Source organism: Ischnura elegans, chromosome 4 (genome assembly GCF_921293095.1).
Source record: "Ischnura elegans chromosome 4, ioIscEleg1.1, whole genome shotgun sequence".
NCBI lineage: Eukaryota > Metazoa > Arthropoda > Insecta > Odonata > Coenagrionidae > Ischnura > Ischnura elegans.
The window spans coordinates 106,404,782-106,418,677 of NC_060249.1; the positions used below are offsets into that span (position 1 = coordinate 106,404,782).

The 13,896-nt window shown below is 35.9% G+C and overlaps 1 protein-coding gene across 2 annotated transcripts in view; it reads left to right on the top strand.

Moving 5' to 3' along the window:
* LOC124157861 (ubiquitin carboxyl-terminal hydrolase 48-like) overlaps window positions 1–13,896 on the top strand; it is a 415,786-nt gene that overhangs the window by 1,464 nt on the left and 400,426 nt on the right. For both annotated transcript variants that reach the window (XM_046532912.1, XM_046532911.1), the window contains exons 2-3: window positions 9,487–9,693; window positions 13,415–13,729. In XM_046532912.1, coding sequence (XP_046388868.1) covers window positions 9,487–9,693; window positions 13,415–13,729 — 522 coding nt within the window. The remainder of the gene's footprint in view (window positions 1–9,486; window positions 9,694–13,414; window positions 13,730–13,896) is intronic.

The following is a 13,896-nucleotide window of genomic DNA, read 5'->3' on the forward strand; positions in this document are numbered from 1 at the left end:
TTGGGTGTTATTTCCCATCTGGCTTTCCAGCTCTTTAACGTGCGTAAAATTGGTCGAGCCCCTAGTTTCCCATAATAAGTTTTGCTGGTGACTTCTCGACTAAACATTTGAAAAACCGTTTTGAGGCCATTGCTGTATTAATACACATTTGCCGAAGGTTTTAGCGAAATGGATTCTTAATTACGTACTTGGAGTACTTTTTTCATGTCTGCATTTTGTTACGGCATGTCTCCGTTTTTTAAATAACCCACTTGTTCATCCATCATAATATATGGACTGGTGTTGGATATTTATATCGTGCATATTCCTCTGAGATTTATGCTTGTCTTAGGAAAGGTTCTTTGTTTGAGTGATGATATACCATGAGTTGAATACCATATTTTTCACATGCTTCCTGTTCACTTTTAAAGGGGTATTTAGGTAGGTACTCGCATTATTCATGTGGCACCAATGCTGACTATTATAGTGGGATCGCTTTCACTCTTTTGCCGGTATACATACGATCTTTTCCCTTGGTTTACTTACCTGTTACATAATGTTATCAAAGAACTTCATCATTTTCTCCTTTAAGTAAATGAATGGCTTAACGATAATTGCTGGGAAAGTATTTGGAAAAAAATAGTCGCGCATTCAAGCGACGAAATAATCTAATTGTGGTTGTTAATGTGTGAACGAACGACATACCTATTTGATAAAATGAGGAGTAGGATTGTGAAGATTTTATCGTATCATTGTTTTGATTCACGATTAGGTCCAATGGTAGAATGGACCTTATTTAGTCTTCATGTCTATGTAGCCACACTGGTTTTTATGTTTCGCTGTTCAGTAAGTAAGGTTATTACTTTATCCTTGGCATGCGGAAAATAAGCAATTGTTCATTTCTGGTTGCTACATAAAAGTATGAAGTAAACCCAGTATATTGTCTCTTCTTTTGAAGTATTTCTTAAGGGTATTTGGTCTTACTCATCACATGGACTCAATGCATCAACTGGAAGGTTGGTTGGTTGATGAAGGTAGTTGTAGGCAGATTATGCCTCAGGCATTTGAAATTTAAAAATTCACGAAAATAGGGAAAGTTCCTTTCTCTGGGCCATCTTGCACCGCAAAAGTTTTTTTTCTTCTTTTTTTGAGTGTCCATAGGCTTACCCAAATTTGAACCTGATACCCTCTGATCAGTGGCCAAAGGCTCTATGCAAATGACTATCACTTATCTTAGATTGCTGTCCATCTAAGTAATTCATGGTTAAATTTTTCATTGTTACTCTTGGGTATTCAGAAAGCAATCATTATTAGGATGAGGTTTCATAACTAACAACGTAACTTGTTAGTGAAAGATGTGCAATCATAGGTCACCATACAAGGGGACTTATCTGCAAATACTATGTTAGGTATAATAATTAAGAAGATATGCGGTGGAAAATGAAGGTTTGATGAAAAAAATGCTAATTATTCTCTGCAGGTTGTAAATTGTCTTTAAAATTATGATTTTTGGAATCCAGTTTTGCTCAGGTGAGAAGGGGTTACATGTCTCCCAGAACTCACCACTGCCACTTGCTGTCATATTTATTTCACTATCTGAATTTCTCCTAAATCTGATATCATGAGGGACTCACTTAAGCCATTGTGAACATGAGGGATAAACCCAATATATGTGAGAGGAGGAAGCTTCATTATCTGTTAGGAAGAGATGACTGAGATGTCATAAAAATAAACATGGATGCGAAGAATCCATGCTATCTTTACCATGCTGAGGAATAATATGAGAGATAATTAGTAGATAGGAATGGATAGGTCTAGGTATTCCTTTTTACTCTGAATAATAAACAGAGCTTCAATAAATGCTAGGTAGGACTCATTGGTAAAATATAATCAACATGCACCTTGTTTTATTATTTTTTAAGGGCTGGGGTCCTAACAGCCCCCGTCAGCATGCCTATTGAGAAGGAAGTTGAAGTAAATGAAAACTTTTTTGAGATAAATATCTGTCACTTGTTAAAATGTGATTATTTTCATCGATCCTTTCACTTTAGTGGATAGGTAAGATCGCAGTGTCTCTAACATTTAAAATTTCTGAACAGATGTATGAATGTCCATTTTAAAAGTTAAAATGAACATACATCTACTGTATGTCTGCAAAGTGGACATGAACTAACTGGTTCATTTTACCCAAAAGAGCAAAGGTTATGAAAATATGAAAGGTAAGGTTAGTTGTATTACAATGCAAGGAAAATATACAAGTTATCATAATGGGGAGAGGGAAATGTTCCTTAAGGTTATGAAGGAGGAATAAAAAACAAAAACAATACCTCGTTCACCAAAGTAAAAAAGAAAATGATGTACATATTACATGATTTTTGTATTTTGATGCAATATGTACCCTTGCAAAATACCTCTTTAAACCCTTTCTAAGATAGAGATGCAGAATGATACTGCTGTCACTCTTTCAATCTGTCCAATCAAGGGTGTATTTAAGAGAGTGTGCAGAGTACTTGTGCCCCAACCCCTAGAAATAAGGTAAATATAAGAAAAATTAAGTATTTTAGTATTAATGCTAGTTCAATCAATCATGCACAAAAGTGTTGCTGGGTCATGCAGTGAAAAATCTGTCACATATATCTCTCTGCTCATTTATTCAATTGTAAAATATCATGAGGTGTTCTCATTTAAAATGAGCTAAACTCAGGAGCAGAATTGGGGTGTTGTCACAGGGTTCATGCTTTATGTTTGGGGTCTTCACTTTGATCTACTCCTTCCCTCTTCATTAGTGATATATCCTCTGAAGTCAATGTGAAGCACTAAATATTAACCTGAGTCTGAACGAAAGAGAGGCCAATCAGAAGAGTTAAAAACGGTGTAACTGAATTTGATGAATTCAGTTACACTGTTATAGGTCCTAGCAGGTGCAATTCCCTCTTGTCAGTGAGGTCATGCTCTGTATTAGCGCCTAATGTATGCTTAGAGTCGCTAATGATTGTCCCTTGATTGCCAAATGTGAAGAGGGAGGCTGGTTGCTCCCCTACCACCACCCTACCTAGTTAGGATCTATATACAATACTTTGTCCAATTATTATGAGTACAATGCTGCCATTTCCTGTGTATGCTCCTAAGGGGATTAAGGCTCTTTCGTTTGTCTGCCCTAAATTTTCCATCACAAAAACAACTTCAGTGAGTAAAGCATGTAGAGAAAGAATTGCAAATAAACTAAGTAAAGTAAAAATTGCTGGAAAATTATAACGTTAATTTATCAGCCTCTTTTCACTATTAATTTCACCAAAGACAGCTTTAACTCCAAAGGAAATATTCCATCGATCAAACAACGGTGTATATAATATGTTAGTGGATGCACCATGATATCAACAAACTTCCTGACTAATTACAGAAAATATCATAAATATCAGCTCTGTCAGATTGTTTAAAACATTTAACAATTCTTTAATATCCTTCAAGATAAAACATAGAATATGCAAAAGTTTTGGAAAGTGCTCGAACTTGTAATTGTTTTAGGTTAATAGTTCTGCATATGTTTTAGTAGGTTTAGTGAATGAATTGCTTACTTCACTCACAGAGTCATTAAAGGACTGAAGTGAGACAGAAATATGTACTGTTCATCTTAGAATCTTTTGCAACATTATGAATCACCTTCCGTGCTGCTTTATAGTTATTGTTAGATTTTTCAATGTCATGTGTATTTTAATTTCATTTTGCATATGAGATTAAATTTTTATCTTCATTCCTTGTCTTAGCATATGCTAGTTTTTAACTATTAGACTTGTATCTTGTGAGTATTATGCAGCGGCATAACATACTTTTTACCTAATAAGGTCAGAAGTAAGTATACCGGAAACTAATATTTTTTGATTAATTGCATTCAAGTGTTTTCTTTGATACCTTACATTTTCTTACTGTTACATATTCTTCATCATCATCAACAGTTATCAATCATATGATTAGTTTGATGTAGCTCTACGCTCAGTTCTCGTATTGGCAAATGTTTTTACAATTACTCAATTCTTCATCTAAAATCCTTCATCTCCTGTTCCATGAATCTCATCTGTGGTCTACCATGGCCATTCTTCCCTTCCACCTGTGCTTTGACTATAATTATCATTAGACCCTCGTGTTTCATGATCTGGTCGATAAAATAGTTCCGTCTTCTACCCAAGGTTTTCAAAAGACTTCTCTCCGGAATGGAAGAACTTCTTCACCTCCTCAAGTTTCTAATTCGAGGTTGGTCTTTGCCTCTTCTCTTTCACTGTAGACTAATACTTTTATTTTTTGGCATTGAATTTTAGCTTATTGCTGTTAGCCATTATGCTTTCCATAGTTGATAGAATTTTCTTCAGTTCTCTCTCTGTCTCGGCTATGACTGCCATATGTATCATCAACATATCTCAGAATACTTTTTTTACTGCGAATTTTCATTCCTGGCACTCTTTTGTTTTGAAGATAAATATAAAATAAATAGATAGCTTTTTGGTGAACGTGCTTTGAAAATTACCGGAGACAGAGAATACCCTTATCTCTTATTCTTATTATTATTCTTGCTCCTTTGCACCTGAATCCAGATTTAATCACTGCTGCTTGGTTTTTTACAAACTGTGGATAATTCTCTGGTCATTATAGAGCACGCCAATTTATTTCAGGATTACGAGTATTGGATTCCAACAATTCCTACATTATCAAAAGTCTTTTCTAAATCCACAAATGCAGTATATACATATATAGACTTTTTCGTCTCCATTCTCTTCTCAATGAGCAGCACAAGGACCACTATGGCTTCCCTTGTGCCCTTGTTTTTCTTAAATCTGAATTGGTCTCCATTCTGGAACTCCTACTTACCATTCTATTCTCCTGTATTTAGACGATTATGTACTGCTAAAATTTACAGACGAGTTTTTGGGCTAATGGTCCTAAAATCTTTACATTCCTCCTCTCTCTTTTTTTTGGGAATAGGAATGATGTTGTGGTGTTACTTAGCCAAAATCTTGGTAATTTTTAGAGTAAGCTCAGACACAGGGAACTCCTTCCATCTGCTGCTGATCAAATGAGGGAAAAACTCCACAAAGACAAGAAAAATAATGAATGAAGGAACAGTTATATCATAAGTATATGCCAACTTCATTTAACTAGTATTTGAGGCATAAATATTTGAAATTAGGAAAAATTTTCAGTCACAAGTATTTCAGTAATAGCGAATAACAACTAATATTCCCAAAAATGAGCCGTAAATATACAAAAAACTAAATAAAATGGTGAATGTGTCAGTACTGAAAACTATGTTGAGAATCTCTGTCAAAGCTCAAGTAATGTTACTCTGACGATAGCCAATTCAAGAGAGCAAGCTGGCACGCGCATAGCTAATTTTCCATGGAGGAAGAAGGGGAAATCACACCAGCAAAAGAGGGGAGGTAGTGTAGGGGAAAAGGTGGCAAGAAACTCAAGAACAGTGCTCAACATCCAAGCATGGTTGGGGAATGCACCATACTCGGAGGGGAAGACCTCCTTCTCCACAATCTTCTCGGTGGTATAAGTTCCCAGGTGGGGTGAAGGACATTCAGGTCGGCAATTGGTAGCGAAGAAGGGGAGAGACATGATAGGATGAGGTCTTGGAGGGAGAGAGAGATTTGATAGGTGAAAAATGTACTAATTGTCACTACAAACTGTGTCTCAGCACTAACTTTCCCCAGCATTCCCAAATCCAAGTATTTTTCTGCAGGACTACCATTTAATTGTTGAACTCCTGGTATGGCAGGGTGTTGAGACCTTAGAGGACAAACCTTAGAGCTTTTGAGTCACAGGCCTTCACCACAATTCAAATCATTCTGAAATATCTGCCTTCCCTAATACGTGACTGAACTCTCGAACAATTACTTCCACCTCTGCTATAGGAAGGTAACGATCACATATTTCTAAATCTTGCTGCATCCATACAGATTGTCCTGTATACATGTGTTGGGCAGCATATTTCTGAACCACTACATTAATTGTTGTGCCTGTATCTCTTAATATCTTCGTTGGAAATCCATTTACCATTCCTTCTGTTAAATATTTGCCAAACATCCTTTTATTATTTTCAAATTTAAAATTACTAACAAATTGTTTTTCTTCATTATCCTTCATTTTTTTCTTTGGGAAATTTGCTAGAAAATGTTGAGTGGAACCACACCCGTAGCACTTGGTTTGAAACCTCTTTTCAAAACTATGTCCCAAAGGCGAAGGTTCAGACTACTCTTTGATACCCAATTCATGTCTTTCATCATAAGAATTTATAGAACTCTTTGTTAGTATTTGTCTTTATGAACTGGATCCTTTTATTTTATTGATCCTTAATATGATGATCCATAGTTTTACATCTCATGTTTTCTCTAATAGCATCAAAACTATCCAGTTTCTCAGCCAACACATTCGAATCCTTGAAATTCGGCCATTTGTCTTATGTGTGATGTTGCACCTCTATGGGTACTTTTCATTTGATCAGTCACCATCATTCTTTCTAACTCCTCAAAAGAATTCACATTCATGCCTTCAATCCATCCTCGAAAATAATTAGTCAATTTATACTCTACATTACTCCACACCATACCATTTGATTTTAACTGCTGGTAAAATAACTGTCTGACATTTCTGAACTCTATTTGTATTTCTTAAGCAGTAAATTTTTCACGAAATCGTAACTATGTGCTTTATCTTTAGGTTCATGAGAAATTATATCATTGATCTCATTGGGTAGTGATCCCACCAAGTAAAATACCAATTGGTGTTCCGGAATATCCGCTCTATTAGCCTGCATTTTAAAACATTCAAGATATAAACTAATATTTTCCCTGTGAGAGTAAAATTTATCCATATGCCAAGTTAAATCTATTTTCAGGATTATCCTCTGGGTGGTCTCCGTTGCCAATCCATCACAGTCAGGGTTTCAGTTGTTATGGGAACATTTTAGTTTCTCTATTTCTAACTGAAATCTCCTGTCTTTCAGTGTTTTCTCGTTTTAATCTTTCTCCTCTCCCTACTGTTCCAATTTTTTCTCTTTCAATCTTACCTCTTCTGTCTCCTGTTCCAATCTTTCCTCCTCTGTCAAAAATTTCAGTGCATCTCTTCAACAAATCCTTATCATAATCTTTACTTTTTATTTTCGCTTGTTTATACTCTACGGCTCCAACTTTCCATCCCATGGTGGCTCCTACTTCATATGTGATTTTGCACAAAACATCTTTTTAGGGGCTTTGGCCAAATATGATATCATTAATTTATTTTCACATATGTATCACTTAAACAACTCACTAATATGTGGGAGTCAGAAGCAACACCCAGTATCTGGCAAAAAGGGTACTCACCTATTCTGCAGCAATACGCCACACCTATGTGATCCATCCACTTCTTCTGCAGCTTGACTTCCAGCCGTCAATGGGAAAAAAACCCGAGAAGTCTCAGCTTACAGCTCCAACTTCTGCACTCAATGTTGCACCTTTCTGCAACGCTCCTTGAAGCCAATACTTCCTTCAGTCAGCTTCCTGGAATTGCTCTCTGATTTCAATTCACGAAACTCAAACCAGCCCCTGCATCTTTTCACATTTAGCGGGTTATTCCTTTCAAATCCGTGTAGAAGAGTATCCCATCCTCATTGCCTGAAAAGTGGGTCCAATGTATTAGGTTTTAGAAATCCCAGTTTAGACGAATCTTAATGGTCAATTTTAACCTCATTTGAAAAAGACCAGATTGGTGCCCATGCGATGCCACTCCACGTGACTTCACAGGGACCTAGATTCTATAGGAGTAGTCAGGAGTTTAACATTGTCTGGGATTACCAATGCATGCATGTGACACCAAGCTCAGGGAAACATTTCTTAATAATCACCTATTAAAATTGCCAATGGTCAGAAAGTTTCCTTCGTTTGATAGGGTATTAATAATCCGTATTTAAGCCAAGCGCTACGTGCTATATGAAATACGTTCTTCAGGAGTAATAATCTTTCGATTTAGGCAATTAAAAAAATAGGAAACCACCTTATTGTTTTTTCTAAAAATCCTTTTTATTTTCTTCAAATTACAGTTTTTTTTAATTGTCTCACTCCTCAAAGCAACTTTATTCTATTCTTATCTTCTCTAAAATACTCCTATCCTAATTATCAACAACTCCCTGACAACAGTAAATAATGCGATACCTCCACTGCATAAACGCTCAACAATCGCCCACCGATACAAATCTGCTCATCTAGATAGCCCTTATAATACTAGGTGAGCGAATTCTATTCGGTGGGTGATTGTTGAGCGTTTATGCAGTGGAGGAATCGAATGGTATTCAAATGTCAAATGTTACACTTTCTGAATTGGGGTTCATCATCCTTGATCCATTGCTCTCGTAGACCCAAAATGTCCAAATGATTATCACAAGGGAAATCGTTTAGGAGTGATTCTGTATTATTTATGCCTTTGAAATCGAGAAAGCCAAGTGTGAAATGTCTGATAAATAGCTTCATGAGTGGAAATTTGATCGTTAAATCACAATGATGAGGGAATAGCTAGATTTTTAAATGCTGTATTTTAATCATAATAAATGAGTGTCAGATCCATCCTTAGATACTTTAATTCCAACGCAATTAACAATTACAAAACATAAATAATTTTTACCTTTGCCGTTTAGATGCAGGTTATGCCTTTTGATCAAAACATGGTCAATATTATGAAAAATGAAAAAGCAGGAGCAATTTCCACAATTTTTAAAATCTAATAGTACTACCGATTTCACTTTACAGCATCATAATGATGCTGTAAAGCAAAACTAGTAGTACTATTAAATTTAAAAATTGTGGAAATTGCTCCTGCTTTTTCATTTTTCATGATGTCACGTTTCCACTCCATCTCGCCTGAAACCTCAGATTATATGGTCAATACTGTTTATGCCAATCACTTTAACATGGTCAAGGCTGTTGCTTAGTTTCACATTTACTTTCTTTACCTTGGTTTTGACTTAAAAGTATCTGGGAATATCATGTGTGGAGTATATTTAGCTTACCGAAACCATTGTGGTGGGGTGTAGTTGGGGAGGTGAAGTAGGAGGGGTCTCCAGGCTGGTTGGTTGGGAGTGTGGGAAGCAGGTAAGGGGTGCAAATTTTATCAGCTCAAATTGAATGTGCCTTTTCACTTAATCTCTACCTCCTGATAATGACTATTTAAGTTGAAATGTGCTTGAAAAGTGAAATCCTCTTTGAGTAGAAGTTCTGACTGTATTATACTTTTGTCGTTTCTCTGTTGTATTCATAATTAGTATTTACTATGCATTTGGTCAAGTTAAGTTCTGGTGAATTCAAATCCTTAATGGGGGCTTTTTTCTTTCTGTATAATAATAAGTAGTGAGGTAAAACTAATATTTATACACTTATGTGCAAAACTTTTGGAGTAAGGTTTAATCCAAACGTCCTTGTTAACAAAAATATTTTTCTTGGTGTGATTCTCAAGTAACATTTCCTACTTTGACCTTTCTAGGCGAACATGCCGAGGGAATCCCCATTGCCTTTCTGGAATTGGTGAGCGCAGTTGGCTTGGTGATATTGCAGATGAAACGTGGCACAAAGGGGAAGACCCTGATGCTGAACGTCGATCAGGAAACTCCTTTGTTGGCCTGCGTAATCTTGGAGCAACTTGCTATGTAAATAGTCTGCTTCAGCTTTGGTTTCATAATTTATCATTTAGGTAAGTAAGTGACAGCAAAATATTTTAGACATTATCAAAACAAAAGCTGTACATCATCATGAAAATGAAAAAGCAGGAGCAATTTCCACAATTTTACATTTATTGATACGACCGGTTTCGCTTTTCAGCATCATCAGGTACAAAAATATCAAGTGCGCTGTGCTTAAATAGGAAGGTAGGAGGGGGTGGTGGGCGGTAAGGCGGGGGAAGGGGATGGAGGGAGGGTGTACAGTCACGGGGCTTGGGAAAACTGAGGATGGGGTTAGAGAGGAGTATGACAAATACACTAATTGTCCTTAATGTCTTCCTCCAAGGGGAAGGTGGGAAGGCCCCTGGTACTATACTCCTCTACTACTAATACTCCTCTCTAACCCCATCCTCAGTTTTCCCAAGCCCCGTGACTGTACACCCTCCCTCCATCCCCTTCCCCCGCCTTACCGCCCACCACCCCCTCCTACCTTCCTATTTAAGCACAGCGCACTTGATATTTTTGTACCTGATGATGCTGAAAAGCGAAACCGGTCGTATCAATAAATGTAAAATTGTGGAAATTGCTCCTGCTTTTTCATTTTCATTATGTCACGTTTCCACTCCATCTCGCCTGAAACCTCAGACTATATTCTGTACATCATCAATAGCAAAACACCAACCTTTCACACATCTACAATAATTACATTCAATTTTTGCATTATTAATGGAATCAAGTTATGCACAATATATTTTGGGTCCCAGGAAAAACTAACTTAGGTTAAATAATACTGTTCAAGGGCTAGGTAATATTTACGCTGTGATTGCTATGGAGGTCTTACACTCTTGGTGTTTTTCTTTCACCACTACAATTTTAAAAGGCCATACAGACCTTATAAACAAGTAAAGCCTCAATGATGAAATATTCATTTGTTTGAATAGCAAAAAGGTATGAGTTTTTATGACTCCCTTATTATTACCCTTATTACTTTTTTCTGGGATATCAGGAGAGGTTGCAAATTACATAGTTAGGATTGCACCACCCAGCACACAATTACATCTTGCAATCTTGAATTAATTAAAGCACAGTACACCATTCTGAGAACCGACACTGGATGAATGTATATTAACGAATAAAATTTTTTAATTATAGAGATTATCTCTGCTCCAATTTTACTAATATTCATGCAGTGTCCTACATTGGTGATGAATGTAAATTCTTAAGTATTTAATGTGACTGACCTTTTCTATTGAAGTACACCTATTACAGTACAAGGCATTGCATGAATGCATATCTATTATGCATGAATATCTTAGCTAATTCAATTGTATTAGGGTCGCTATCTGATGGTCATTTTGATGTCTAAGGTAGTGGTTACTGTGACAGCATATTCAAACTTGTCATTTCACACAAAAATGCCATTTCAAAGTAGTTTTTGGCTTTGTATAGTTTTATTTTTAAGTGTTTGATATTGATCCAGAATGATACTGCAGATTTCTCTTAATTGGATATAGTTTTTACACAAGTAAGTTATGTTGTATAAATTAGCCGTGAACTTTATTGTAATTCTTTCTACATGTATGTATCCATTTATCTTAAGTAGTCTTGCAGGAGGGTATCACAATGTGATTTGATTTTCTGTGAAAAATGAGGTTATCTCAAAGTTCCAGGCTAATTGGACTCTTTGGAGAAGTAAGAATTAATTTATTGGAAAATAATAGGATAATTTCCATCTCCGTCCTAGGAAGACAAAGAATCGAGCTTAAAAAATTGCGTTTGTGATTGCTCTTAAGTTGAAATAAATCGCTGTCATTTTCAATTCTAGAAAAACTAGAATAAATTTATCATTGGGGGGAATTAGATTTTTGTTAAATTTGCATTAAGAAAAGTTTTATAGGTCATGTCACTTATTCCTGATCTGTATTTGCTTCAAAGCATTTTGCTGACATTTTCTCCAGCCATCCTGCTGGCGTCTTCAGGTCAGAAGTAGCGATGCCTCTAATCCCCAAAGTTCCTATATAAGACGGCCAAATTTTATGCATTGCTACTTCTGAACTGAAGACGCCAGCAGGATGGCTGGAGAAACTGTTGTCACCTATGGACAACTCTATGCGGAGGAACGCCCGGAAGCTGAGACTCTTATTTTGCACATGAGTTAAGTAAAATATCCTTTATGTGGAATACATTGCAGAGTTCCATATAGGTAATCAGTTTGATGAGTTTTTCATACAATGGGGAACTTGCATGGGTCGTCGATTGCTATAAAAACTATATTGAACAGGTAAAACTGATGTATTAGCTTGCAAAAATACCTAAAGTTTCTCCATTCATCATCAAAAGGAATAAAAAAATTGACTTTAAAATCGAGCAAAATTTCTCTTAGCTGGCTACTGCACGAAGACACCCGAGCTCTGCCGAAGCAAAGCATGACGTCATATGTGCCTAAACTGCCGTTGGGAGTCTGGAAATACACTGAGCACATGCTGTAAACATTGTTTTGAGTGAGGTTTTAGTCGCTCATCGTCACTTGTGTATTTACTGTTATTCTTGGGAAAGTTTTCCTATTGCTATTGTGCCACGATTATTACTTGGGATATTAAAAATGCAACATTGGGGTGATGAAATACAAGCATTTTACCTCGTATGTTTCAGTTATCAGAAAAATGGATGATAGCGTTGCCGCTCGTTCGAATAGTACACCTGAAATTAATGCCACGACCCTCATGGAATTTGTTATGACATATTATTGCTATAAGTTGTCGGAAAATATTAATAATATTTCGTAAATATTGGAAAATCAGTGGAATTCCCTATAAAACACATTAAAAACAAGTAATCTTTAATTATAATATGCACAAGTCCTTGGTTATGTCAACAGCTGTTGCAGAAAAGGTAAACAATGCTTGCCATTGGCTGTTGTGGAATACATGATACAAGAATATGGTTGTTATAATTTAATCTTATATTGTATATTAATAGAGTCATTAATATTATAAAGGGTTACATAATTATGCCTTATAAAATTCATGGCAAGGAATGTTACAAGGAAGAAAGAAAGATCTGCTGCTACCTTTATGTCGCATAAACTGTTACGAAAGGCTTTCATACTGAATAAGGCAAAGATTCCAAATAGCAGTCTTAATTACTGGATTATTTTCTCAAGCTATTTATTGCATATGCTCTGTTCAAAATACCAGACTGGGTGTAGGATGATAGGATAAGGAGTGGAATTAAGATTCTCTTGCAATTAGATTACGACCTTCCTGTACAGAGTAGCAGCCCAGGTCTGTCTGCATTGAGAAATTATAAGGAAATGAAGAGGATTTCAACATTTTACTGTATTGGCCTTAATTACTGTTCCTTAGTAGTAGTAGATGCTACTTTGTGATTCCAGTTCCTTGTATACTTGTAATGTGGTGTTGTGTTTGCTGGATATCCTCTGGCAAATATGTGTGTTACCTCTCATTAAACTTCAAAAATCATGTTACAATGTATATATTTGTTGTTGCATTTTGTTTATAACGTTATTTAAATATTTATCACTCATGTAAAAAACTTAAGTGAATTCATATTATTCCCATGCCTATTTATTTTAACATTGTTATTATAACAGTCCTGTATATATGGAAGCATGAAACTGACAGTTTTTGGGATTGGTAAATGCTAATTCTGTGTTAGAGCTAATATATCTACCTAAGCCAGAGTTTCCCCAGATCTGTTGGTAATTAAATAAAAACTCTATTCCATTTTTAGGAAAGCAGTTTATTTATGGAAACCAAAGGCTATTAGCTTTGATGGGAAGACTGAGGAGGCTATTGGTGCAGTGAGCAGTATTTCTCACCTTCAGTGCCTGTTTGCTTTGCTGCAGTTTGGACCAAGGAAATATTTGGACCCCACTGAATTTGTTTTGTCACTTGGGTTAGATACTATGACTCAGCAAGATGCTCAAGAGTTTTCTAAGCTTTTCTTAACAATGCTTGAGGAACAGTTGGCTGCTCCCAATCAGCTTCCAGAAGTGAGAGACATGGTTAGGTCTCAATTTCTTGGAGAGTATGATTACGTTACTAGGTAATTATTATTTTACAGTTCAATATGTAGTTAATTTTTCTTTTGAATTTATTTTTCTTGTTTTTTAATAATGATTGAGACATTCATGGTGAAACAAAAACACAGTACTATTCATTATATTCATTCATATTCATATATTCTGTACTATATACGTCATTATCAAGACT